The sequence below is a fragment of the Coenobita brevimanus genome, chromosome 50 (genome assembly GCF_032717465.1).
Source record: "Coenobita brevimanus isolate Jiangsu-jjx chromosome 50, ASM3271746v2, whole genome shotgun sequence".
In the NCBI taxonomy this organism is placed as follows: domain Eukaryota; kingdom Metazoa; phylum Arthropoda; class Malacostraca; order Decapoda; family Coenobitidae; genus Coenobita; species Coenobita brevimanus.
Window position 1 is genome coordinate 38,786,703 of NC_137003.1, and position 27,362 is coordinate 38,814,064.

Here is a 27,362-nt window from a genome sequence, read left to right on the forward strand (position 1 = left end):
CACATACCTTCATCTTTCTCCTGGAATGTTTGTTGAGCCTTCGTCGGTTACCGTAGGACTTGTGGAGACCTCTGAAGTTGGGTAACGAAGTCTCCACTTTACACTTCCCGACAACCCGTAATATGATTACCACAGCCAGATATTAACACTATAAACACTACTCTATGATTTTCAAGTAGTTTGGGATCCATACTCCAAAAAAAAAAAACCACTGTGAAAGCAATGAAAATTACGAGCGCGTCTGACCGTCGCACTTGCTCTAGTTCGCTCTTGGTACTCTGTCATTTATTATTCATAAAACCCCTCACACTTTATATTTCTATTACTATATAACACTTATATATATCTACAGTCTTTATCCATAAGTTTCCTTCAGTAGTATTACAGTAATCCCTCTAATATCCGAACGCCCAATATCCGAACATCCTCACTAACCGGACATAATCCTCCTGGGATCCAATATTCCCAAAATGGGCCAAAAACCGCAAAAAATTCGAAAAAAATCTGACTTTTTTCCCTCCCATAATTTGAAATTCCCGCCTGGCGCCAAACAGCTGTTACACCATGGTCCCTTCACCCTCCCCTGTCAGGTTGCCATTTGGTATTTTTCATTACCAAGTGTGGGCCAATTTGGTAATGAAAAATTCGTTTGGTAATGAATTAGAATAATGCATTACCAAATGGATTTTTCACATGTATGAGGATACACAGGATGGAGATGGTGGATTGTTTGCTCTCTCTGATTAATCTGCTACCCTACATAGCGTGAAAATAATGAACATGGTGTTAGTTATAAGGAGAGTGATTACATGTATTTCCACTTGTATATATAATTAGTGAAGAATATATGCTAGCTTTACGAATTTGGTAATGAAAAGTTATATTTGACAATGAAAGTTGAGGAGATTGGTAATGTGGCTGTTGCGATCTGGCAACTCTGTTGCCCCACCAACATCAACAGTCACAGCTTAACTCCGATGGAGAGCAGATACTCATAACAGTGCAAGCCACAGGTGCTTGTTTTTTGTGAATAAACAGTGAATAAACTGCAATACCTTGCCACTAGAACACACAGGAATTTACGGTGTTGTGCAGTGTTAAGAAATTAGAATTTAGAGAGCAGAGGATTAACTGTGGACTGCAAATTGGCGGTTCAAACCAGTCCAAGAGGAAGGGACTTGTAAGTACCCAGAATGTTTAATATTGTATAAACTCACCTCTAAAACCTCATTTTATGGTTCTTTTGCATTTATTTCAGTCTTTTATGTCCCTTATTGGTGTGATTTGGGTCTTAAATAGGTGCAATGCATGTCCAGAGGGAGTTGTATAGGTGTTTTTCAGACTTAGGGTCCATAAGTACTAGTCCATAAGCTGGGGCCCAATATCCGGACAGGACCACTATCCGGACCTGCCTATGGCTCTATTGATCCGGATATTGGAGGGGTTACTGTAGTTTATTGTCACTGTAGGGATTCAATTTCTTTCAGTAAAATACGTAGCATTCACTTTCTCGTCCTGTATACTAGCATTGAGAGTGAATGTCACTTTCACCTTCACTCTCATAACTCATAGTATTCAGACATGCTAGAGTGAAACTTTCACTTTCATTACTCCTAGGGTATATACTCGTATTCTTATAATACTACTCATTTACATTTCTATTTACGTTCTCTATTTTGTTTACGTTATTTACATTTCTATTTTATTTTCACTGTGTTATGCACTGTCACTTGAAGTAACTTATAAAACTATTTTCCACTGTTCACCTATATATACATTCATTACTTTCACTTGCTGTTTACTCATTATTTACACATTATTTACAATTCCACTTGCACTGTTTTAGTCAATAGAAAGATCGTAGTCACTCTTTTATCAATTGTCAGCCCTTTACCCCTTTCCACACGAGGTTTAGTAGGGGATAAAGGTCATAGGGCCCTTTGCATGGGGGTGAAAAGTCCCTGAAGCTAGCAAGAGCGAACTGACGTGCCTCCACATTGAAAGATGAGAGTGAACTGATAAGGGTGGGCTGGGGTGGTGGCCCACCTAGGGAAATTCATTACTACCATCGTTAGCCTCTTGACACAGCTATATATAGCAGTGAAATGATTGGCAGGAAATCTAGACAATACATTATAAATTAGGTACAGTAATCCCGCATATTTCGCGGTAGTTACGTTCTTGTAACCCCCGCGAAAAGTCAATTCCGCGAATACTCTATTAACAATTGAAAACTTGCACTTGTGTCCACCATGCTGCCCATCACACAGTCCATGTCCATACTGATTGCGAGACAATTCGCCGTCAGACAATTCCCCGTCAAAACATGGACGATTCCCCTTCAGAACAATTCGCACCCTGGACGATTCCCCGCCATTCTATAAATATACTAATCAATACTTTCATCAATATACTTATTATTAATTGATCAATACTTTGATAACTATATTTCAGGGGGATCCAGCAGTCTATGTTCAGTAGCGTAGGTTCTGGATATTATTTATTAGTTGCACCTTTAGTCAATAATTAACTTGTTTCTTCCTCGCTGTAGTCGCCTTTGAATTATATTCTAGCGTCACCCATAGCTATCTTCATTAATGAAGGCGAATTGTTTTGTGTTTGTTGTGACTGCGAATTGTCCCGAAACCTCCATACTCATCCCGAAATACCTTCTTACAAGATTGAAAGCACATACTCCATTATGAAGGAAAACGTAAACACCGTACTGTAATACACAATTATCTACACATTTATTAACAAAACAGTACAAAATAAAAAGATGCATTAACTGGTGATAGCAAACACTCGCACGGTCGTTTCTTAGCTTGTCCAGTAACACAAGTTTCTCTGCTAAGGTCATAACTTGATCGTTTTGTCACTTTGGAGTTCTTACTAATTGTATTATTAGCCCTTGGTGAGGCTGGCTTACGTCCTGGGGCCATGTGGAAAGCAAGTGGGAGGCAAGAGGCTCATATCATAGTGTGGTTACAACCACAACAGCCACCTAAGGCAGTCAGGCGTTGACTGAAGAATGCGGGACAGAGAGCAGTGTTGCCATATCCAAACAACGAAATTATGCTAGGGCAATGAAAAAATTATGCTAGATTGAGCATATTTGTTCCAAGTAAAAAATGAATTATGCTAACTTGAAGCTAAATGATAAAATTCTATACATATTCGTGCAACATATTAATTATGTATTGTTTACTATGAAAATATTAAAATGAACTGCATACAGTAAGAGGATAAATATCGGTATCTACCCATACTGCTTTTTCCCACGAAACTTACGTTTTTCTGATGGATTTTGATGTGATTCGTTCGATTTTGAGCATCGTTTCCGTCGGAAATAACGAGATTTTGAGTTATGACCCCCCCCATCCCCCTGAAATAATGAGGTATCTTTGGGGAATCGGGGGTTATAGGGAGGGGGGAAAACACAGAAAATGGTCATTTCCGACTGAAATGAAGCTGAAAATCGAATGAATCATACCAAAATCCATCGGAAAAACCTAGGTTTCATGGGTAAAGTACAAAGCTCAAACTTAACCTAACCTAACCGAACCAAACCGAACCTAACCTAAAACCTAACCTAACCTAATCCAACCTAACCTAACCTAACCTAACCTAATCCAACCCAACCAAGCCCAAACTGAAAGTAACCAATTATTCAAACATCTTACCTTAGTCCTCTCTCTCTCTCTCTCTGATTTGTAGCTTTTATAAAATTATTCTAAAAATATTCCATTCCATTCAAAATTATGCTAGAATGATTCTAAAACTTCTAATATGTTAAAAAATATTCCAGACTCGAAAATTTGATCAAAATTATGCTAAAAGAATAAAATTATGCTAGATATGGTAACACTGGCAGAGGGGCCACGGGAAAGGGACAGAGGGTGGCGTGAGTTTACCGCGCTACAAATGGAAGCTGCGGGAATTTCATTTTTGTTTTTTTTCTGTATACTGTATTCAAGGATATTTTTGTTGAACTTATTAATGCTAAGAAAATCCGCGAGAGGGCAAAACCGTAGACAAAAAATCCGCAAAAAATGCGGGATTACTGTAGTTCCAGGTGAATGTAAATATCACTTAGGCTTCTCCCTTCCCTCCTTATATGTATATTTATTACGAAAATAGATTATACAGCATATTTCAAGGGGAAATAAACAGTGAAAATTAGCAAACGAGTGCACGTGAGGTGTTGTCAGGTGATAATTAGCCAATTCCAGGTGTATGGCACTCTCACTTACCTTATTTCTTTCTTGTATATATTATTTGGTATAAGAATAGGGCATAGGGCTTATTTCAATGGATGAAATCAGTGAAAAATTCCAGGGAAGATTTACTTAGCGTAGCACGGCCGGGCAGGCGAGAGGATAGGGTAATGGAGGGGGGGTAGGGAGGGGAGTCAAGAATGGGGAGAAATGGCTAAATTGTCAACAATGGATGGGAGAACAGATGAGATTAGGAGTGCTGACTAGTGTTGGACATTGGCGGTACTGATAGATGATACAAGCCCCCACTTGGAAGCCCGGATGAATTCAAAATAACACAGAATCACAAAAGCGACGCCCCGCAGTATGATCCCTTGCTCCCAAGCGTCACGAAAGTGACGCCCCGCGGTTAATAGGTTAAGATCTAGGAGTTAATATCCTGGAATGAGGTCACCAGATGTCACGAGGGGATGTGAAATTATGATTTAGAAATGCTGGATGTTACTTGAAAATAGAAACAAGGGACTGACTTGTGAAAATCAAGTAGTAAGTTTTACTTTATGCCAGCTTACTTCGCCGATTCTCTAAGGACGAGAATTTATAAACTTTCTCAACAGTACACAGCAGAGACTAGTTACTCAGTGTGCTGTTTGTTAGTACTTTCAGCCTCTTGAAAAAGTAACCCCATCCCTGACAATCAATAACTAATGATAATAATAATAAATAGGTTCTAGCCGGTGCTTAACTCCTGGCTGGCACAACGGATTTAAGCTTGATATAAAAGATCTGGCAACTGAATAAGTAAAGAGTTTGTGCAAACTAGGAGCAGCAACTAAAATAAGCTTAATGTGGAGAAATAAAATACGTGTCTAATTACATTAAGCTCAAAGAAAAGAACTGTAAATTTATTGATTACAATAAAATAAATTTACATTATATGAATCTCAAAAATGAATTCAAAATAACAAGGAGAATACACTCAATTGCTCATTCAAAAGCAAAACACACTTAAGCCTAGAAAAATGAACAGAAATACTGGTCAGTGGAGGGGAGCTGAACGAGCAGTCTGGGCGCCTGTGATGAACATCAAAACGCTGCTATTCACTAAGCCCGCTTCGCCAATTCACTGTCTAGGTGGAGATTCAGGAACTTGCTGTACAATTTAGGTGCTGCTCTACGCTGGGCACAAACGGTCCTACCCTTGAGGTGACTCAAAGCTGACTAAATTCAAACTGAGAAAAGAGGTAGGGGCTGGCCGTGTTTGCCGGAAGTAGGGCGTGGCCTAACTTCAACGGTCAGTGGAAAGAAAGTGAACGATATAGGCTCACAATGAATCTCTCAGCGAAAGCACTAATGTCGTGGATAAGAATGGTCACATGTGAAACAGTGACAAATGTTTTGAAAACCATCCCGATCAAAGTGAATACAAGGCCAGTTGAACTGAGTGATGCCCAGTGGGAATTTCACTAGAGTTCGTGGTTTTCTCACTAAAGTACAATGTCACGAATTTATAAATACTTTCGCGTGAATTTGTGACAGTCTTTCAAGGTGAACCCATGCTGGATTTGTGCCTGTCCAATTCCACCGCTTCTTGAGCCCCCTGCAAAGGGCCCTGTGACCTCTGCCCCTACTAACCCTCATGTGGGAAGGGGTAAAGGGCTGAGTGACTCTGCTGTGGAACGTGAACTGGCTAATTTATCAATGATAATGATGGACAGTGACTATGATCTTTCTGGTGACTCTAAAACAGTGGAAGTGGAAATGTAAATAATGTGTAAATAGCAAGTGAAAGCAATGAATGTAAATATAATTGAGCATTGGAAAATAGTTTTATACGTTACTGCAAGTGACAGTGCATAACATAAATAAAATAGAAATGTAAATACTGTACTGTAATGTAAGTAAAATAGAGAATGTAAATAGAAATGTAAATGTAAATTATTAGTAATATAAGAATATGAGTATAAATACTTGGAGTAATGAAAGTGAAAGTGAAAACTTCTCTCTAGCGTGTATAAATACTTGGATTAATGAAAGTGAAAGCTTCGCTCTCTATGCTAGTTTACTGAATGAGAAAGTGAATGCCTGGAGTGAAAATAAACTACTAGTACTGAAAGAAACTTATGGATAAATATTGTATATATAAATAAGTGTAATAAAGTTCTAGGAATATAAAGTGTGAGTGAGTTTATAAATGATAAATGACAGCTCTGCCTCAGAATACCATCAGGGAACGAGCACGGGTGGAAAGCTCGTATGCGCTCGTAATTTACGTTGCTTTCACAGTGTTTTTTTTTTTGGAATATGGATTCTATACTACTTGAAATTCATAGAATAGTGTTTGTAGTTATAATATCAGGCAGTGGTAACCATATAACGGGGTTTTGGGAAGTGTAAAGTGGAGACTTCGTTACCCAACTTCAGAAATCTCCACAAGTCCTACAGTAGTTGACAAAGGCTCAACAAACATTCCAGGAGAAAGCTGAAGGTATGTGCCTTGAGCTTATTTAATTATAATATTCTAGGACTAATAACTGATATTTGGCAAATATTTTTAAAAAGTCAGTTGGAGTGCGATTATCCCAGCGGGATGCGCACAGTACACTCCCGACATCTATGCGGTTAAGGGGTTGAGCACCTTCCCCACGAGCCTCTAAGTCACTATTGGCATGTCGTGCGGGGAGGGGGGTCGCGTAGTCTGGGAAAATGGCATTTTTGTGCCACTCATTGGCTAAACTCGCGCAGTCAAGGATTTTTGGTTATTATTTTTGGTCACTTGCGTATTTTGCAATTTGTGCACTATGGGAGCTGTCTGTAATTTCATGAGGGAACCAATATGACTTGCTCCTCACAAAAGTACGCTGAGATTCCTGCAACACATGAAATTGGAGAGTGCAAGATATGGACCACCCTGTACTTTAAGCATACAGTAGTAGAAATTCGTTTCCTACCAGATATCTGCCTATATATACTGTACTCTCTTTAAAGTCAATTGAGTATGGTTGCAATATGGAATCAGAGGATAGTCTGTTTCAAGCTTTGGATATGGTTCACAGAATTGTTATGGACAGCCTTGCCATCTCATGACAGCATTTCAGCCATTATGGAATGATAGCATACCTGGGATCATCCTAAAAACAGTTTGGATTGCTTACAAGTTACAAGTTGGATGCATATTTTTTGTTACTATAATGTCAGAGTATTGTCAAGAGTGTCAAGCAGCTAGTTAATGTGTAGATCAGTCAAAATTTCCCCGTGTCTGTTTAATATAGTTATTGATGGCATTATAAAAGAATTTAAAACTTGAGTTGTGGAGACAGGGTTGAAGATGGTAATGAATGGCGAAGGATGGAATATCTCAGATTTGATGTATGCAAATGGTGCTGTGTTGCTTGCTAATAGTAAGTGGGAGCTTTACACATTGATGCAGTTTTGTGGATGTCAGCGAACAGTGTGCTTTGAACATAAATGTAGTTGAGTAAAGTTGTGGTTGACAGACAGTGTGTGAGGTGCTAGTGGGGAAGTTTAAAGACTCGGAAATAGTATTAGAAAAGAGAGGTAAATGTAGAAAGGAAGTTGAAAGTCAAGTGGCGCAGGGAAGAACACAGATTGGTGCTGTGAAGACTTTGACACTAAACAGAGGCCATAGTGTGGCAGCTGCAGAAGGATTGCACAAATGTGTTTTAGTGCCCACATAAACATTCAGTGTGAACATTTGGTGTGGCATGAGTGAAAAGTCAAACATAAGAGCTGTGGAAATGGGATTGTGGGGAACATGTGTCAAGTACTTGGAGGGGATAGGATAAGAAATAATGTGCCATATGATGGATGTTTAGTAAAGTGGTTAGTTGACAAGGTTGAAGAGTATGTGCTTAGATGGTAGAATGGGTGTAAATAGGGTAGTGAAAAGAATGTGGTACATGTGAGTGAACTGAAAATGGGGGAGGGATGGTAGATAAAGAAGTGGATGGAGAGGGTAAGAAACAGTATAAATGCAAGGTGTAGAAGATGATGAGGCAAAGAAACTCACAGGGAATTGTGTTGGTTGGATGAAGTATGCATAGAGAGCACATGACATGGGTGTGGAATTTCTGTTTTAGATTGAATCAGCGTATTGACTATGGTGGGACGTTCTTTCATTAATCAGTAAAGCAAGTGATTCTCTCACCCCTCATTTCTTTTGCATTTTGGAAGGGATAACCATACAGGTGGGCATTTGTGTAGCCACTAGGTTAATGAATACATAAAATGTACCTTAATAGGTAAATATATGTGTGGGCATCAGGAATCAGCAGTAAGTAGACAGGCTGAGCTAGTACTCATATGAAAGTGGATGGAATGTGCTAACAGTTGTTAGTTTGTAGAAGTTAATCTGAGGTTATGTGGAAAATTGGTGATATTATCTGCATATCTGTACAGTATTTTTTGTTTGTGCCTGTGGACACTTCCTAGAGCATGGACATGCATAACAGTGGAGGGTAGCACTGCTTTTCCTGTATTGTGCGACATCCGCATCAGCTTATTTGATATAAAGTAGACTGTTTATCAGGCACATACTGTAGTGGTAGAATAGTAGAAGTAGCAGATTTTAATTACCAGTGTTTTTCTTGGCTGTAGTATTTTCAGTATAATTGTTCAGTTCTCAGTAGAAAAATAATTGATTTGCCTGGGTACATACAGTAGGATTTTTTTTTCCCAGTGATAAAGATTGCCCTGTAATAGGCATATGATATTCGTCTTGCAGAAATATTTGTCTGTTATCTTTCAAGTAAATGAACAAAAAAGAATATCTTTTGATTTGCAGCATAATGACTTTATTCCTGTGTGTAATAGAGATCAGTGAGTTCCATGTTGACTGTATGGTCTCTGAATTGCATGTCAGCTTTTGCTTAAAACAAACTTCAGTACCCCCCCCCCCCCAGTACCCAGTGAGCGACCAGGTGATCAAACACCCCACACCCACCGCCCCTCCCCAACCCCAGTGTAAGCTTTGTTGGATAGTTGTGGAATGGCCAAAGCTGGTAATATTACAGTGTGTCATGATTGTTTTTATAGACAGTCAGAACCAGTAGGGGTAAGTATATAAAGGCATTTAGTGTGTAATACTGTGCTGCTGTCCACAACATATGAGAAGGGCATGAAAATGAAAGAAGACCTACAATGTATTATGTATTATTGTCTGTATACTTACGTCCTATAGTAGTCGTATAATGTTACAAATAAGTATAATATAGTGAACAGCATCTGTTGAAAGATATGATGTCTTTTCTCATACATTTTCGCTCCCACCTCCACCACCTTTCTCTCTGGGTTCCTGTCTCGGTCACCACCAAACATCTCTCATACCCTCTTGTCCCCCACTCCCATCCATTGTTAACCAACATAAACAAAGATAAAGATGAAGTGGTCTGTCAGATGTTGATCATATTAATATTATCATATACCTCTGTATTAACCCCTAAAGACCACAAATCTTCCCAGCCCTCATATGCCCAGATCTGCAAAAAGGGTCCCCCCCACACATTTTTTTTTTCCACCAAGGTAAAATTTATTCTCAGGTTTCAAGAGCTTAATTATACACACCTGAGAATGTATGTTTCACTCTCACATGACTTACGGTTACTGCAATATCGACCATCAAAGAATGTCAAAAATAAAAATTGTTATCCATTGTGTTTAGAGAAAGAGAGAAAAAACTTTGCACCAAAGTAAATTTTGTTCTTACAGATTGAAGAGCTAGATTTTACACACAAGAAAATGTATATTTCACTCATGTGTCTACTGGTTACTGCACAATCAACCTTCAAAGAAGAAAGTCACTCCTCACTGTGAATGAGAATGGGGCATCCTTGAGAAATAAGGTGGAATAGGGGGGTGGAGGGAGTATGAGGGGACATCAGAAGAAGGGGGAAGGGGAGGAAATATGTCTGCCACACACACTTAGTATGGTCTAGAGGGGGTATGGGGATAGTTTGGATGGGAGGAGACACAGAAGGCAGGATCCCATTGGGGAAAGGCAGGTGGAGAGATGGCCTGGGGAGGGGGGGGGTCCCCACACCTGGGGAGGGAGCTGGATCATGCCTCCCACCAACTGATCTCTTATTTCCCATTGTCCAGGTTCCATATACATCATAAAAGGGGCAGTGAAACTACTGCCAGTTTTTGGAAGCCTCTGTACCATTGACAGCCATAGGACTTTATGCAGCATTTTCCGTAACTGTCATTCGATAGCCATAGGTCTTTAGGGGTTAAGCACCAACAGATCAATTTCATACACTACTTCTGTGTACCTGCCAACTGTTTCATCCTATAGTAAGCTGTTACGTGACACGCACTGCAAGTTGGACCTTATGTTACAAGGACACACGGTTGTTTATCGTTAACACAGGTTGTGTGTGGTTCTGGACGTCCATTAATTCATACTAACGTGGCAATTTAAGCCTTACATTATGAACATGTAAGGTTTATATTCTCGTGAATATTTGATGAACAAAATGAATCAAGGATCGGCTCTGATAAGCTACAAACTTTCTGCTTTAGCAAAAATTTTCCGACCTCCTGTCACAACAGTGACGCAATGCCATTGTATTTGCCTAGTTGTGATATACAGGAAATGAGCTATGCTCGTGGGATCCCGTCTCATTTTCTCATTAAGTCAAATTTTACTTTGAACTTGTTTAAGTTTTTAGACTGGATGATCTCTTTGTCCAGGCTGTTCCACAGGTCTGTGCATATATGGAAAGCCATATTTCTTGATATCTTTCAGACAACTTGGCTTTTTTTGTTTCATTCTGTGTCTTGTTACTCTCCCATCCCATATGAACAGATCCTTTTTATCAGTTTTATCTAGTGCCATCTTGGCCCTGGACACTGCAATCATGTCACCCCTCTCTCTTCTTTCTTCTAGGGAAGGCAGGTCCAGCTTTTCTAGCATCTCTCCATAAGACAGATCTGCCAGGCCGGGGACCATCTAGGTTGCTGTTCTTTGTATTCAGTCGATCTTATTTTTATCTTTCTTCTTGTGTGGGGAACACACTACTGCTGCATATTCCAACCGGGGGCGAATCATAGCCACTATCAATTTTTTTATCATTTCCTCATCCATGTAAGGGAATGCCACTCGTATGTTAGTCAAGAGATTGTACGTCTCTCTAACTATCTTGTTAATGTGTTTTTCCAGTGACAAACTATCCTGGACCAACACTCCCAAATCTTTCTCTTCTCTCACCTTTTTGATTGGTTCATCACCCATCATGTAATTCAGTGATGTCCTCTTGGCACTCTTACCCATTTTCAATATTTTACATTTTTTTGCATTAAATTTCATTTCCCACATCTGGCTCCAATGTTGGATCCTATTCAAGTCTTCCTGCAGCATTTTACAGTCTTCCTCGACTTATACTCTCCTCAAGATCTTTGCATCATCAGCAAACAGATTTGCATAACTGTTCATTCCATCTACCATATCATTTACGTAAATCAGGAGCATTACTGGCTCCAACACCGAACCCTGTGGGACTCCACTTGTTACTTCCCTTCATCCGGACATCTTGTCATTTATTACTGTCCTCATTTGTCTGTCTCTCAAGAAGTCTTTCATCCACTCCAGGACATTTCTCTTCAGTCCTCCTATGTGTTCCAACTTCCACATTAGTTGCTTGTGGGGTACCTTGTCAAAGGCTTTCTCCAAATCTAGATACACACAGTCCACCCAGCTGTCTCTCTCCTGTAGCACATGAATCACTCTTGAGTAAAAGCTCAACAAGTTGGAAACACATGACCTTCCACTTCTGAATCCAAACTGGGTCTCATCCAAAATGTTCATCTCCTCCAGATATTTTATCCATCTGTCTTTCAAGATTCTCTCGCACAATTTTGCAGCTCCGCTGATCAGGGATACTGGTCTATAATTCAGGGGTTCTTCCTTGTTTCCTCCTTTATATATTGGTACCACATTGGCCCTCTTCCATTCCTGAGGCACCTTCCCTTCTTCCAGAGAACACACAATCAAATCGTGAACCTAATCTGCCAGTTGTTCTCTGCATTCTTTCAGTACCCAGGTAGAGATTCCATCCGGTCCTGGGGCTTTCCTTACATCTTGAGTTTCCAGTAATTTATACACTTCCTGCACTTCCACTTTTAAGTCTTTTATCACTACATTTCTAGTCACACCCTCCCCCTCCACAAAATCCCTTTCATTAGTGAAAACTGGTTGGAAACATTTGTTCATTATTTCAGCATGCATTGCTGCATCTTTGTAGACCTCTCCTTCTGCTTTCAGTTGGGTCATTCCTTCCTTTTGTTTCAATTTGCCATTAACAAATTTGTAAAAGAATTTGGGTTCTTCCTTATGTTTGTCAATTATATCTTTATCAAAGTTCCTTTCTTCCTCTCTGCATTTTCTTGTTTATTCATTTCTAGTTCTTTTATATTCTTCCTTTGATTTATTATTACCTCTCTTTCTCTGTTTGTTCCATGCCATGTCCCTTTCTTTTTTTGTTATCATGCACCTTCTGTTAAACCAATCCTTCTTCCTATTTTCTTTCCCACTTACTCTTGGAACATGTTTCTCCACTCCCAAATTATAGAGGTCTAGAACAGTGGTTCTCAACTGCTGGTCCACGGTGACTTTTTGGGTGGTCCACAGGACGTTCACTATATTTGGTAATAATCTGGAGATTGGTGCATATATTTTTAGATTTATTGAAAATTTAGTATGAAAAATTTTATCAAAATAAATACTTGGCCATTCATTTTATTGTATTATTCTTACTGATTATTCCAGTATGATTGGTACTTACCCAAATCTGTCAACACATGCAGTCAGATGTCTTCTGCCATTTGCATCAACTTCCATGTGTGGGAGCAGATTTTTATGTTTGTTGCACTTGCACATAAAGTCCAAACAGAGGAATCGGCTTGCAGTGGAAAGCGATATTCATTGTGCATTATCAAGTACCACTCCTAACATTTAAAAGCTTGTCAGTGAGAAGAGAATCCACAAGTCTGGTTGTAAAGAAAAATGTTAGTTGAATACTCCTACATAATTTCAAAATTCTGTTTGTTAGAAATAAATTTCACAGCAAAATGTTAGAGAAGTATTCATGTATTTCCTGGAAATTATGTTTGGAAGAAATATATTTCAGACCAAAATGTCAGCTGTCTACTATTTTATATCATTTCTCGAAATTCTGTTTGTAAGAAATATATTTCTAACCAAAATGTTTGTTGTCTATGCTTTATTTATCATTATTCAAAAATGAATTGGTCCAGGATATTTTTTAAAATTGGGCTGGTGGTCCATGACCTGAAACGAGTTGAGAACCACTGGTCTAGAAAGATATCCCACTTCCTCTGCGTCTCTCTTGTTTGTCTGTATTTTCTCCAATCCACATTTTCAAAAAATTTCCTCAATCCTGTAAAGTTTGCTTTCCCAGCGTTGTATCTTCCTTGCCTATAAAGCTCATCTCATGGCACCATGTTCCCTTTTATCATCTGGAACTCAATGACCACATGATCACTTTTTCCAGTAGGATACTGTTATTTTATATTTTCAACTGCATCAGGTTTTTTAGTTAGTAGTAAATCTAATCTTGCTGGCATGTCATCTCCTCTGAATCTAGTTTCTTCTTTGGCCCATTGGGTCATAACATTACTCATTGCAATATTTAACAATACTGTGCCCCAGGAATCATCACTGGATCCCGAGTCCCATTCCTTCCAGTTCACGTCTTTACAGTTAAAATCCTCCATCATAATTATGTTATTGTTTTTCTCAGTCACTTTCTTGAGATAGCTACCCATGTCTGATAACATCTCCTGATATTCATCGTCCTTCCGTGCCCTTGTCTTAGGGGGTACGTATACCACTGCAGTGTCTCTCTTGCCGTTCTCTCCGGTTTCTAGTTTCATATTTATTGCTTCCACCTTACCCTCTCCCAGTTCCACATGTTCCACACTGATGTTGTTCTTCACTGCTGTCATCACTTCTCCTCCCGTTTTTTTTTTCTGTCTCTTCTCCACAGTTTTTATTTGCCATCTCCCATATGGATGTCAAAATCCTCTCTTAACTTTGTGCTTATAAAGCACATAATGTCTGGTTTATGTACCTTCAAGTAATCGTTGATTTCTAACCTTACTGATGTTAAACCATCAACATTAGTATATGCCACTTTCCAGCACTGTTCTTTATTCCCTCTTCTCTCCATCTCTCCATCTGTACCACTTCCTCAATTTCTGATCCATAACTCTCCAATAGAACATTGTCTTCTCTTCCTCCATTCTCTTCTTTTTTTGACTTTGCTTCCTTTAATAGCTCCTTTATCTGTGCTCTTTCTTCCTCATTTTCATCTCTCCTTATCCACACATTCTTGAGTTCTTCCTTTTCTGATGATTTCCATGTTCTGTTGATAATTTCATTTACTATTGCCTGAGACTTAAACTTTACTTTAAGTGGCCTCGCTCCTCCTTCCTCGTACTTTCCTAGCCTAAACACTTCTTCAGTCTCTTCTTGAGCTTCATTGTTATCCTCCATAACTACTGATACTATCTCTTTTGCCATATTCAGTTCTTCTCTTTCCCTTTCTGACCTTACTGTCATTCGTTTTGCTTTTAGTCCTGAAATTATCACGCATTTTGACTTGTCCTCTACATCCCCGACTAAAGATTCTCTACTTTGTAGTACCCTGACCACTTCCTTTTCCACCTTTTCCCTGCTTTGTTGTTCTGTAATCTCCTTCAAATTTATATTTCCTTCCTCCTGGATATTCTTCCACCCTTTGTGCTGCTCCTTGATTTCCTTAATATGTTCATCATGCATCCTTGACTTTGATTCATGCTCATCTAGTTTACTTTTCATCCTGTCCCTTTCTTTTTCCAACCTCTTATTTTTCCTCTTGAGCTTTTATTTCATTTGAGGCAGATTCATTACTCAATTTTAATTCCGTAACTTTCCTTTCTTGTTGAGCACTGCGTGTACAGACATTATCCAATTTTCCCTGAAGTATCTTAATCTCTTTATCCTGTTCTAAGGTCAGTTCCTGTAACTCTCTAATTATTTACCATACCTTCTTTAATTGTGTATACAACTGAATGCGGGTCAGTTGTATACATAATGACATTGGGTCATAGTTGTGACGAGGTCAGAATATTTTTGTTAAAGCAGAGAGTTTGTGGTTCATCTGAGCTGATATATGATTTGTTTCATTCATCCACTAATGACAGGAACATAAACTTTACAAGTTCATAATGTAGGGTTTAAATTACCATGTTAATATGAATAAATGGACGTCCAAAACCACACGTAAACTGTGTTAACGCTGAACAACCGGATGTCCTTGTAACATAAGATCCAATTTGCAGTGTGCATGTCACAAAGCAGCTTGCAACAGCATGAAACAGTTGACGGGTATACCGAAGTATTGTATTTGTTAGTGCTTAATACAGAGGTGTACGAAAATATGAGTATGATCAATACCTGACAGATCATTTCATCATTATCTTTACATTGGTTAACAATAGTTGAGAGTGGGGGATGAGAGGATATGAGAGGCTTTTGGTGGAGACCGAGACAGGAGCCCAGAGAGAAGGATGGTGGAGGTGGGAGCAAGAATGTGTGAGAAAAGACTTCATATCTTTCAACAGATGCTGTTCACCATACTATACACTAAGCACTCGTTTTTTGACCAGTCGTTATTTGACTTCGTTGTTTCACCATTTATAAATCTATACCCTTTTTCATTGTTCGACTTGGTTATCCTCGCCATTTCAACAATTCAGACTGTACCCCGCCAGACAAACTGGCTAAGCTGCCTAAGTCTCCTGCACTCTGCCCTGCTGATTGGTTGCCTCTTCATCCATCTGCATTTCTATTTGGCCTCGTGGAATACTACAGCGCCACCGTGGCCCAGCCCAAGACCCCTGGTGTTATCCCTGTCAAGCATAGTCATGTCCTCACCAACTTGAGTGAGTGTTTCGTCATCGCATGGTCAGGTGACGATTGCGCCAGTGATTAATGAATGCTCTTAACACGCGATGCTGTTTTTGCGCCAGTTTTACGTATTGCACATCCTAGTTTGCACCAGGTTAGGTAGGTTATAATCACTGGGGGGTCCTGGAGGCAAAGCCTTCTATTTAAGTTTCAGCACTTCAAATTAGGCTTCCACTGTTATTTATGGTTTTGAATACATTTGAGTTTGTTTTGTATGGTGACGTATGTCCACTCAGCAGGATCAACAGTACAGTTGAAGGCGTTCAAGCGGCTTTCTTTAATATTGCTAAGTAGGGATATTTTGTTTGTTCTCCCATATTTTTTTGATTGAGAATCAAATGTCAATCATCTGAGATGTATGTAGTACTAAAATATTTTTCCTTAAGAACATAGGCCTATAAAAAAAAGATCAGATCCATGTGTCACTTTTGTTCATATATACCAATATTTTTTCCATCTTTATTGAATATTGTTTGAATGACGAAGGTGGTCAGGAACCTAACCCCCATTTCTTAACAATCTTATGAGAAAAATTGGTTCATTATTTGACCAATTTGTTACTCAACCGCTTTTTATGGAACGCATCTCTGTTGAATAGTGGGCAAGAGGTGTACTTGTTTGTAACATTATAATATAGAACATTACTGTACAGGTGTTCCTCCACTAATGCGGACATTTGCTTCGGCACCGACCTCACGTGAGGCAGTCATCACGCTAGAGGGACTCTTGAAATATTTCCTTCCGCGCCCCTGCCCAAAGTCCACTTTTTCCCCCCTTGTGGTGCAAAATTCTTTTATACCCCCTAGTTTAAACCTCCTAAAAGCATTAATATGGTTATAAAAATTACATTAGGTCAGTACAGGACTTTTTTACTTATTGTACTGTACAGTACCTTATGTGAGGAGAAGAGCAGACACACGTCACTAGAGACGAGGTAGAGGGGGAGAACACATACTGAAATCCATCAGTCTGTTTTACTAGCAATACTCCAAACATCACTTTCTAGGTCCTCCATAGCTTCTTCATCCTGCTGTCGCTGGATATCCTCTTGCTGTAGACCAGCAGCAACTTGTCTGGCGAAGTATCGAGTGATCAGTGACTGTTTACAGCAGTTTGCTCAATGTGCATACGATTGTAGACGCTGACTGCACGAACAGTCTGCTTAATCACGTCATTACCTCTTGCAAGGGAAGGGTTGCTGTCAAAGTTGAACTCCTTGAGAGACTCAGCTTGATTCAGGATTCAAATTACCTCATTACGCTAACAGTGGCCATGTTAGAATGTTTATTTCCTTCCTCAGAATCATGCTGCGTGAGAGCAATGTCGCACTACAGCAAACCGTGTTAGGGGAGGAACACCTGTATATAGAATTTAACACATAATACATTGTAGGTCTTCTTTCATTTTCATGCCTTTCTTATATATCGTGGATAACAGCACAGTATTACACATTAAATGCCATTATATACTTACTCCTATTGGTTCTGATTGTGTATAAAAACAATCATAATACATTGTAACCACCAGCTTTGGCCATTCCATATCTATTTAACAATGCTTACACTGGGGTTAGGGGAGAGGCGGTGGGTGTGGGGTGTTCGATAGCCTGGTCGCTCACTGGCCGCGACCCTGGCTTCTAAGGGGGAGAAATTAGTGTTTTCGAGTTTATATTACATCTACTACAGTTCTTTTTGCCAGTTCAGGCAAGAGTGGCTCAGTTGTGATGACATTCATCATTCATCAGTCCCTAGCTTATGTGACTTCTTCCAAGCTGATGCTAGCTGAAACTATAGTTGTCCTGGACTTTTCAGCTCAATCCTTTGTGGTGTCCATGTCATGGGAGTTCTGAAGCCTTCCTCTGTACGTGATTAAAAGAACCCATCAGTGCCTCATTTGCACCCACCAAATCCTTTGAGGAAAAGTAATGAGAAACATACTGGCATTTTGCATATGCATGACTAATGAGGGGCCAGTGATTGCTTTATTAATTGAATCATCATCGTGACTGACATCTGGCTTAAAGAGAACTCTTTGAATATGTGGCAGCATCCCAAAGCCACTGTGTTGCTACTTTCAGACATGGTTCCATGAAGATCAAGAACTGAGTACTGTAATTTCTCACAGCTTTACAATGAAGAGTCACTCTTAAATTCCTAAGCTAAATAAAGTAATGTGGGAGTCACTGTTATATAATAAAAAAAAATTTTGTGCTGAGAGTTGCAGTTGTAAAATATGTTATGAAAGTTCAGAGGAATTGGCACTGTTTCATAGCTTCCAGCTAATTTTCATGAAGTAATTTATACTTCCAGTGACTTCTGGCAGGCAGCCAACTCAATTGTTTTGATTCTTAATGCCATTTTCGCTTAGCTGTGACACTCTAAAAATTACTATAATTAGTGTCATGTCAAAAATTTTATTGTAAGTCATTAGGCCCTAGTTTTACTGACAACTGGTGTAGATGAGATTTTATAGTTATAAATAGGTAGCCACTGGCATGTTGTTAACCTGCTTTCAATGTCTTACCTTTGCTTTAAGTTAGACACTCACATGTCACTGGATTTTCACTTTGAATGCTTTTGAAGCTGCTCTTGAACTGATATGGGACTGGAATGGTTGGAGGAAGTCTGAACTGTATGGAGAAGCACATAAAAGGGTTTTAAGTTAACAAATGATGGAATGACTCTTATCTGTCAAGTGTATGTGAAGTGGATCCTTAAAGGGCAAAAAAAAATGTGTGCTGATTGGTAGTCATCGTAGGTGTAGCCAGGATTCCAGGAGCTTGAATGATGTGTGGATGACTCTGTGGCCTACTGCACTGGATATGGTACAGGTAATTCTTCCACTTCCACATTTTCTTTCCTTGCTTTTGGACTCAGCCTCACCCCTTCTTTAGTTGGAAAAAAAGGTTCAGGATGATGATTATGTGAATGTATAGGGACCAGCTGTTGATGGTGAGAATCATACCTACTCAAGGCATTTTTTTGTCTTCCTTCATTCATTCATTTATCTAATTCAGTGTTTCCCCATGAGGAGTGTAGGAGCCCGGGGCTAGGCAAGCCCTGACATTTAAGAGTGACCAGCGTCACTCATCCCTGAGTATTGTTGCATGAGCAATAAACCCCAACCACCCCTTGGATATAAACCTGGATTGGCTCAGTCGGATTGAAGCACCTTAATTGCCCTTTAAACCACCAGGTGCCATAATTTGGTTATGTGGTTACCACCCAGAGTAGTAAATGGTTTCGTGGTGTACAGGAAACCATTTGGCTTGTAACTCAGTGTAGAGTCACATGTAGACAGAAGGAAGTGGAAAGAATGAAGGAAAGAGAGACAGAAGAGAAAGGATGGAAGGAAAGAAGGAAGAGCGGAAAGGGCAGGCACCAAAAAGCAACACTACATCGAGTGAGTGGATGGTAAGCACCCCCACCAACCCCTAGATAATATATTCTGTGCCATGGAATGCATCATCTTGAGGTACGCCATGTAGTAATACTGTACTTGGGTTTCATTTATAAATTGCTTTGTAGCATGTAGTATCAGCACTGTATGCATAATGGGGGGTTGGATGTAATTCCCCAAACCATATTATCTTCCATACTCAAAACCCTTTTTTTTTTCCTTTCTTCATAGTAGTTTGGTGGGAAAGGTTGTGGTCAAGTGTGGGAAAAATGATCTGATGTTTACAAGGACACAGTTTCAATACCAGGCTATAGAAGGGAACAGTTTGACTTTAATTTCATCAAAACAGACTTTACTGATCATCCACAAAATCAACTGACCTGTCATAAAAACGCCTTTGCAAATACCATTACACTGATCGTGAATGAAGCAGTCCTAACATATATTTAGATGGATCTGCCAAAGTAAGCAAAGATGTGTGACTTGTAAGGAGGACAATTGGGCTTCAAATAATGACTATGGTATCAATTTTTGTGTACAGAATAAAACAGAATAAAAGAAAAGCAAAATGTTTTATGATGTAATGAAAGCTAAACAGTTTTGACCTCTGAGGGAGTCCCCAAAGAGGTGGTGAAGTGGATAGTGAGAAAGCTTGGGATTGAGGAGTGGCCAGTTAGGGTTGTTATAGCCATGTATGTGGGTGCACACACCCAGGTAAAGGTGAATGGAGATTTGAATGATGAGATTTCTGTGACTGTTGGTGTGTACCAGGGGTCAGCTTTGCACCCCTCGTTGTTTATGGTACTTGAAGCCCTCTCACAGGACTTCAGAAATGGACTCCTGTGGGAGATGTTGTATGCTGATGATTTGGTGTTGATTGCAGAGAATGAAAGGGAGGCAGAGAAAAGATTTAGGAAGTGGAGAGATGATATTTAGGGCTGGTGACATTGCTGTCAAAGAAGAGAGAGAGTGGCCAAGTGCGATTTTCCACAAGGGCGTGGGAAGTAATTCCGTCTTGTGGAGTGTTTGTGATACATGGTGCATAAGAAATGTAGTGTTATTAAATGTAGACTGTGAGATAATGCTGATTTCATGTGTGCGGTGTGTTGGGGAGAACATGTTAAGATTGCCAGGTGTGAAAGGATTGAACTTAGTGGTGAGTCTTATGAGTTTGTGGAAAAGTTTTGTTATTTGGGAGACATGTTATGTGCTGGAGGTGGGGCTGGAGCTAGCTCTGTGGCTAGAGTGAGGAGTAGCTGGAAGAAGTTCAGAGAGCTGTTGCCTCTTTTGACATTGAGAGGGCTCTCCCTTTGTCCTAATGGATCTTTGTATGCAGCATGTGTTAGGAGTGTAATGCTGTATGGTTGTGAGTCTGGAGTAGTAAAGGAAGAGGATATTCCAGGCTCAGACATACAGAAATGGCAATGATTAGGTGGGTGTAGTGAGTCCCTGAGTGTGAGGCCTGGGAGGGCTAGGTTTACGGTGGAAGAGTTGAGAGGTAGGATGGGACTGGAGTGTATGGGTGTTGTGATGAGGAGAGGTAAATTGAGGCAGTTTGGGAATGCGGAGAGGATGGGGGATGGTAATTGGGTGCAGAATGTGAGAAGTTTTAATGTTAGAGGTAGAGTTGCAAATGGTAGCCTGCTAAAGACCTGGGACAAGGTCATTGAGTGTGACCTTAGGGATATGGAACTGAACAGGGAGGCTACCAGAGATCAAGCAGAATGGAGAGCTGCCATCAGGTGACCAGGGCCGATGCATGGAAGCATGTTGGAGCCTTTAAGCCGTACAATCCCGCCGTCGGCATGGTGCCGACAGTAAAAAAAAAGTCTTACTTAATCCCACCGACGTGATGGTGCCGACAGCAAAATTTGAGCCCTGTAGCATCTCAGTTTGCTTCAGTCTAGCTAATTTTTTGCTAAGGAGTACCTTAACATATTGGCAACACTTTGCCTAAGCACTTGTAGCACTGAGTTTGGTTCTGAGTGGGTGGGTAACATCAGTTGGCCACTGTCTGTCATAGCGTCAGGATGTTGCGAAAAAGTGTCTGGGATTGGGTGGGTATAAAATTGCAAAAATGCCTGGGATGGTACGGGTTAAAAACAAAACGGAAATGAAATGACATTAGATATGCCTGTCTCAGCATTTGTGTTATACAGCATAGCAGTTAGTTCATGCTTTGAAAGCTTCTTAACTTACTGTAAGTTGTAGAAAGATAACAATGTATGTATGTTTGCCATACTTACAGTATTTGTGTATCTTGTAACATGTCATTTTCAGCATTGGTATCTGTGGAAATTATTATACTGGAACTTTGCTTGATGTTGGACTCCTCCTATCCTCCATTCTAGCTGAGAAGCCTTTGGACGATTTACTCTTCATGTTGAGCAAGTCTAATCTTTTGTTTGACCATTTCACTCAGATGACATATTTTTATTCATCCCTGGAGAAACTTTTCAAACTTTAGAGGCTGGATATAGCCTGCATTAACCCCCAGTACTGCCAAGGGGCTGCCATGAGTTGTCTGGCAAGAACTGGCTGAAAAGTACATCTTATGACTGATTGGTGAAGTGCATGCTATAAACCTCCAAATGTTGTGATATAGGTCCATGTGTAATGCATGCCTGACCCTACTGTTCCTCCCCAGCCCCCTGACCCTGCGCCCCTCTCAACGCAGGTGCTGACAGAGACCCTGTACACAACGCTGACGCGGGACCACAATGGCCTGGGATTCAGCATTGCTGGTGGAAAGGGAGCTGCACAGTTCAAGGAAGGATCAGATGTAAGTACAATCAGTACTCAGTTTAACTCCTTCAGTAAGATGGCATCCTTTTTATTATATCTTTGCTGATACCAGATATTTTTATTAAGTTTAGGGGAAGACATCTAGTGCAAAAAGGGACAGTGAAGGCTATGTATGTAATCTCTCCAATTGTAAGTCTTCCATAAGCTAAGTAAAATTGTCTGGAAGTGGGAAAGTTAAAGATTAATGTGTCATTGTACTGAAGGGGTTAAGTCTGTTTTGTAATCTAGCATCCCGAAGAAAGGCCATACTTGATGATTGGATATGCTGTACTGTTGTGAATTGCCTTTAATACTTCCTGCACTTGCATATAGTAAATAAGAAATATGTATAGTACAGTGCAGTTTCCCAACTCTGAAATAGTTGGGATCAAGAGGCTTTTGGAGAAATGAATTTTGGACAACTGAAACTGTCGATTGTTACTGTCATACGACAGTCACATATTTGTGGTTCAGGCATGAACAATCAGCAGTAAACTAGGATTAGTTTTTTTTTTTTTTTTTTTTTTTTTTTTTTCCCCAGCTAGAGAATAACCAAACAGAAATTTATAAAATCAATCTCTTGCTTCAGACAAGTCCAGCCTGAGCTGTGTTGGGTGACTATGAAGTATATAGTGTGCCATTTTTTCAGTATACCGTAACAACGACCCTGGAAACTAAACTGAGAGTGTTCTGGTAGTAAGTGTATTGTTTAATCCTCTTACACCGTAGATAAACTCGTGAGCTGCAGCCAGATGTGGAGATAAACAAACTGATATTTTGGTGCTAATGACCATATTTAATTACTTCCCTTATACTACACTCTGTCTTCGCAAACCCACTACTATTATACACCATATGAAAGCTCAAAAGCTATACTTTCCTATAGCAAACAAAAAAGTACAACTGATTTGTAAATAAATAAATGAAACTGAAAATAAAATGAACTCTCTAGCCAGGAAAAAACACAAAAAAGTATCAGCGTGTGTAAAATTACAATTTATGTAAAGCACTTGCATGATATATGAGCAATACTGGTGTGTAGTAGATGCTGAAGGGTGGTTATTTACTTTCTGATTTTTTTGTGGTAAGGCACAAAACATTTTGGGCAGAATCCTGCATCACATTTAGGGCACTGGTAGCAATTTCGCACACGCCCTGTGTGCCCAGCAATGCATTTTCTTCTCTTCCCTGGTGGCAATTTTTGAAGGTCATGTCCATCATCTCCAGGCTCTGCAGACTGTGTAGGAGATGTGATTGGTTGTGGTGTGTGACTGCTTGCTTCAATTTGCTCTGCAGTACGACGTCTTCATACGGTTTTTGATGGGGCGTAGTCACCAACCAGGTCCTCAGTGACAGAAATCATGAATTTGTATCTTGTCATTTTATGACTGTCGGAATTATGTTTCTTGTATAGTATATAACTGTTCAGTATTGCTGTACCAAACAGAGCTAATGCAGTTTTTGTGGTCCATTTCAGAGTTCGCCTCTCACTCAGGTATGGGTACAGCTTTGTGTCCTTTAGGTCCACGCCCCCCATGACATTATTATAGTCAGCAACTATATTTGGCAGCCGCTTTTCTGGTCTATTTCCTCTATTAATGGTAGTGTATCTAGCTTTTGCAACAGTTGACAGAAGTACAGGTGTCTTTTTTCCATCTTTATATGCCACACAGAGCATGGGTCCTTGTTTGCGTTCAGACACCTGATGGTTTACAAGTTTTTCTCTTACAGCTTCCTCTGGCAAACCTTTTCTGTTGATCCTTGCTGTTCCTGTAATATGGAAGGTGTTAAGAGATGTTTGTATATCTGGGCAACCAGTATCAGTGCCACCACATGAATTTATCCCTCTCCAACAAATCAAAATGACATTGTTCCTGTACACTTCTGTAATTCGATCCCACCATGACTTTCCATGTTGTATGCTGAGTACCATATAATATTTATTGCATGTTGGTCATAATGGTTTCCTGTACACCAGGCAACCATTTACTGTGCTGGTTGGTACCAATCTATCTCTCTATCTGTCTATTGCCAGACGCCTTAATCCCTTATACGGGGTGTCCACAAACAAATCGCCTCCACGTCACCCTGTTCCCTGCCATTTCACTTCCTTGCTCCCAGTTCACACCCCTCTCTTTCACATACCTCTCCACTCCATCCCTCCATCTCATTCTTGGCTTTCCCTTCCCTCTGTCCCCCTCCACCTCACTCACATACACTCTCCTCATCAGTCTCTCACTCTCCATCGTCTCCACATGGCCAAACCACCTCAGTGTGTTTCTCCTAATGCTTCCTATCACATCCACATCCACACCACAACGTGCCTTCACATCCTCATTTGTCAGTCTGTCTCTCCATGTGACTCCACAGGCTCCTCTCAAAGAACTCATTTCCACTGCTATCACTCTTGATTTGTGTCCCTCCAGCAACGTCCAAGCTTCACTTCCATACTTCAGAGTTGGTATCACAATACTGTCATGTAATAATTTTTTCACTTCCATGCTCACTTCCCTGTTTCTTATAATTCCCTTCAAGGAACCAGCAGCCTTTCTTCCTTGTACCCTTTCAAGCATTTCACCCTCCAAACTTCCATCCTTACTCATCACATTACCTAAGTACTTAAACGTACTCACATTTTCCATTTCCTTCTCATCCAACCTCACTGTACATTGACTGACTTCACCTATCTCGAAGACCATCACTTTATTCTTCCCTACATTCACCTTTAGATTCCGTTTCTTACACACTCTCCCAAACTCATCCATCAAGCCTTTCAGCTCCCCTTCATCTTCACCTAACAACACAGTATCATCTGCAAACAACAGTACAGGGAGTTTCCAAACACTGTCCTCTCTCACTCGGGCCACTCCAACATCCACTACCCTACCTTGTATCTCTTTTATAACCCCATCCACATACAGATTGAACAACCATGGAGACATGACACATCCCTGTTTCAACCCAACCTTCAAATAGAAAAACTCGCTCAGTTCACTATCCACACACATTGCAGCCTTAGCACCCTCATACATACCCTTCACAGCATTCAACAACTTCCCATCTACTCCATATATTCTTAATACTTTCCACAATCCTTGTCTTTCCACCCTGTCATGTGCTTTCTCCAAATCCATGAAGGCCGCATACAACTTCTTTCCCATCTCTACTGTAGATACTTTTCCACCCAAGATCTAAGAATATCTGATCTACACAATGTCTTCCCTTCCTAAAGCCTGGGTGGTAACCATATAACCAAATTATGGCGCCTGGTAGTTAAGTGGGTAATTGAGGCACTCCAACTGGATTGAGCCTGTGTACTATCTATCTATCTATTGCCAGACGCCTCAATCCCGTTTGGGGTGGTCACAAACAAATCGCCTCCAAGTCGCCCTGTCCCCCGCCATTTCACTGCCCTGCTCCCAACTCACACCCCCCACTCTCATATACCTCTCCACCCCATCCCTCCATCTCATCCTCGGCCTCCCCCTCCCTCTTCCCCCCTCCACCTCACTCACATACACTCTCTTCGTCAGTCTTTCACCCTCCATCCTCTCCACATGGCCAAACCACCTCAGTGTGTTCCTCATAACGCTTCCTATCACATCCACATCACAACGCTCCTTTATATCCTCATTCGTCAGCCTGTCTCTCCATGTGACTCCACAGGCTCCTCTTAAATAACTCATTTCCACTGCTTTCACTCTTGATTTGTGTCCTTCCAACAACGTCCAAGCTTCACTTCCATACGTTAGAGTTGGTATCACAATACTGTCATGTAGTAACTTTTTCACTTCCATGCTCACTTCCCTGTTTCTTATCACTGCTTTCAAAGAACCAGTAACCTTTCTTCCCTGCTGTACCCTTTCAAGCACTTCACCCTCCAAACCTCCATCCTTACTCATCACACTACTCAAGTACTGTACTTAAACATACTCACATTTTCCAATTCCTCACCATCCAACCTCGCTGTACATTCACTGACTTCACCTCTCTCAAAGACCATCACTTTACTCTTCCCTACATTCACCTTTAGACTCCGTTTCTTACACACTCTCCCAAACTCATCCACCAAGCCTTGCAGCTCCCCTTCGTCTTCACTCAGTAACACAGTATCATCTGCAAACAACAGTACAGGGAGTTTCCAAACACTATCCTCTCTCACCAGGGCCACTCCAACATCCACTACCCTACCTTGTACCTCTTTTATTACCCCATCTATGTACAGATTGAACAACCATGGAGACATGACACATCCCTGTTTCAACCCAACTTTCAAAGAGAAAAATTCACTTAGTTCACCATCCAGACGCACTGCAGCCTTCGCACCATCGTACATACTCTTCACAGCATTCAACAACTCCATATATTCATAACACTTTCCACAATCCTTGTCTATCTGCCCTGTCATATGCTTTCTCCAAATCCGTGAAAGCCGCATACACTTCTTTCCCTTCTCTAGAAACTTTTCCACAAAAGATCTAAGAATGAATATCTGATCTACACAACCTCTTCCCTTCCTAAAGCCTCCCTGTTCTTCTCCAACTAATGTCTCTGTTCTTTCTCTAACTCTGTCAATAAGTATCCTACCATACACTTTTCCTGTTATACTAAGAAGACAAATGCTCCTATGATTACCACACACTTCTTTTTCCCCTTTTCCTTTGTACAAGGGAATAATTATACCTGACTTCCAATCCTCCAGGACTCTACCTTCCTCCCAGGCCAATCTGCACATCTTCCACATCCATTCTACTACTATCTCTCCCCCATGCTTCAGCATTTCACCACACACTCCATCAATTCCTGGGGCTTTCCCTGATTTAACTTTCTTCATTGCTTCCACAACTTCTATCCTACTGATTTCTTCCTGTCTTCTCACCTCCCTCCTTCTCCCAGCCATTCCCCAGCCTCTTATTCTCGCATTACTTCCATCCTCTATGTTTAACAATTCCTTAACCCGCCCCATCCCGACC

The 27,362-nt window shown here is 40.4% G+C and overlaps 1 protein-coding gene across 8 annotated transcripts in view; it reads left to right on the plus strand.

Moving 5' to 3' along the window:
* LOC145399810 (protein lap4-like) overlaps window positions 1-27,362 on the plus strand; it is a 1,200,472-nt gene that overhangs the window by 599,918 nt on the left and 573,192 nt on the right. For 7 of the 8 annotated variants that reach the window (XM_080272363.1, XM_080272366.1, XM_080272368.1 and 4 more), the window contains one exon: window positions 22,253-22,387. In XM_080272363.1, coding sequence (XP_080128489.1) covers window positions 22,253-22,387 — 135 coding nt within the window. The remainder of the gene's footprint in view (window positions 1-22,252; window positions 22,388-27,362) is intronic. The other variant, XM_080272365.1, reaches the window with a different exon arrangement.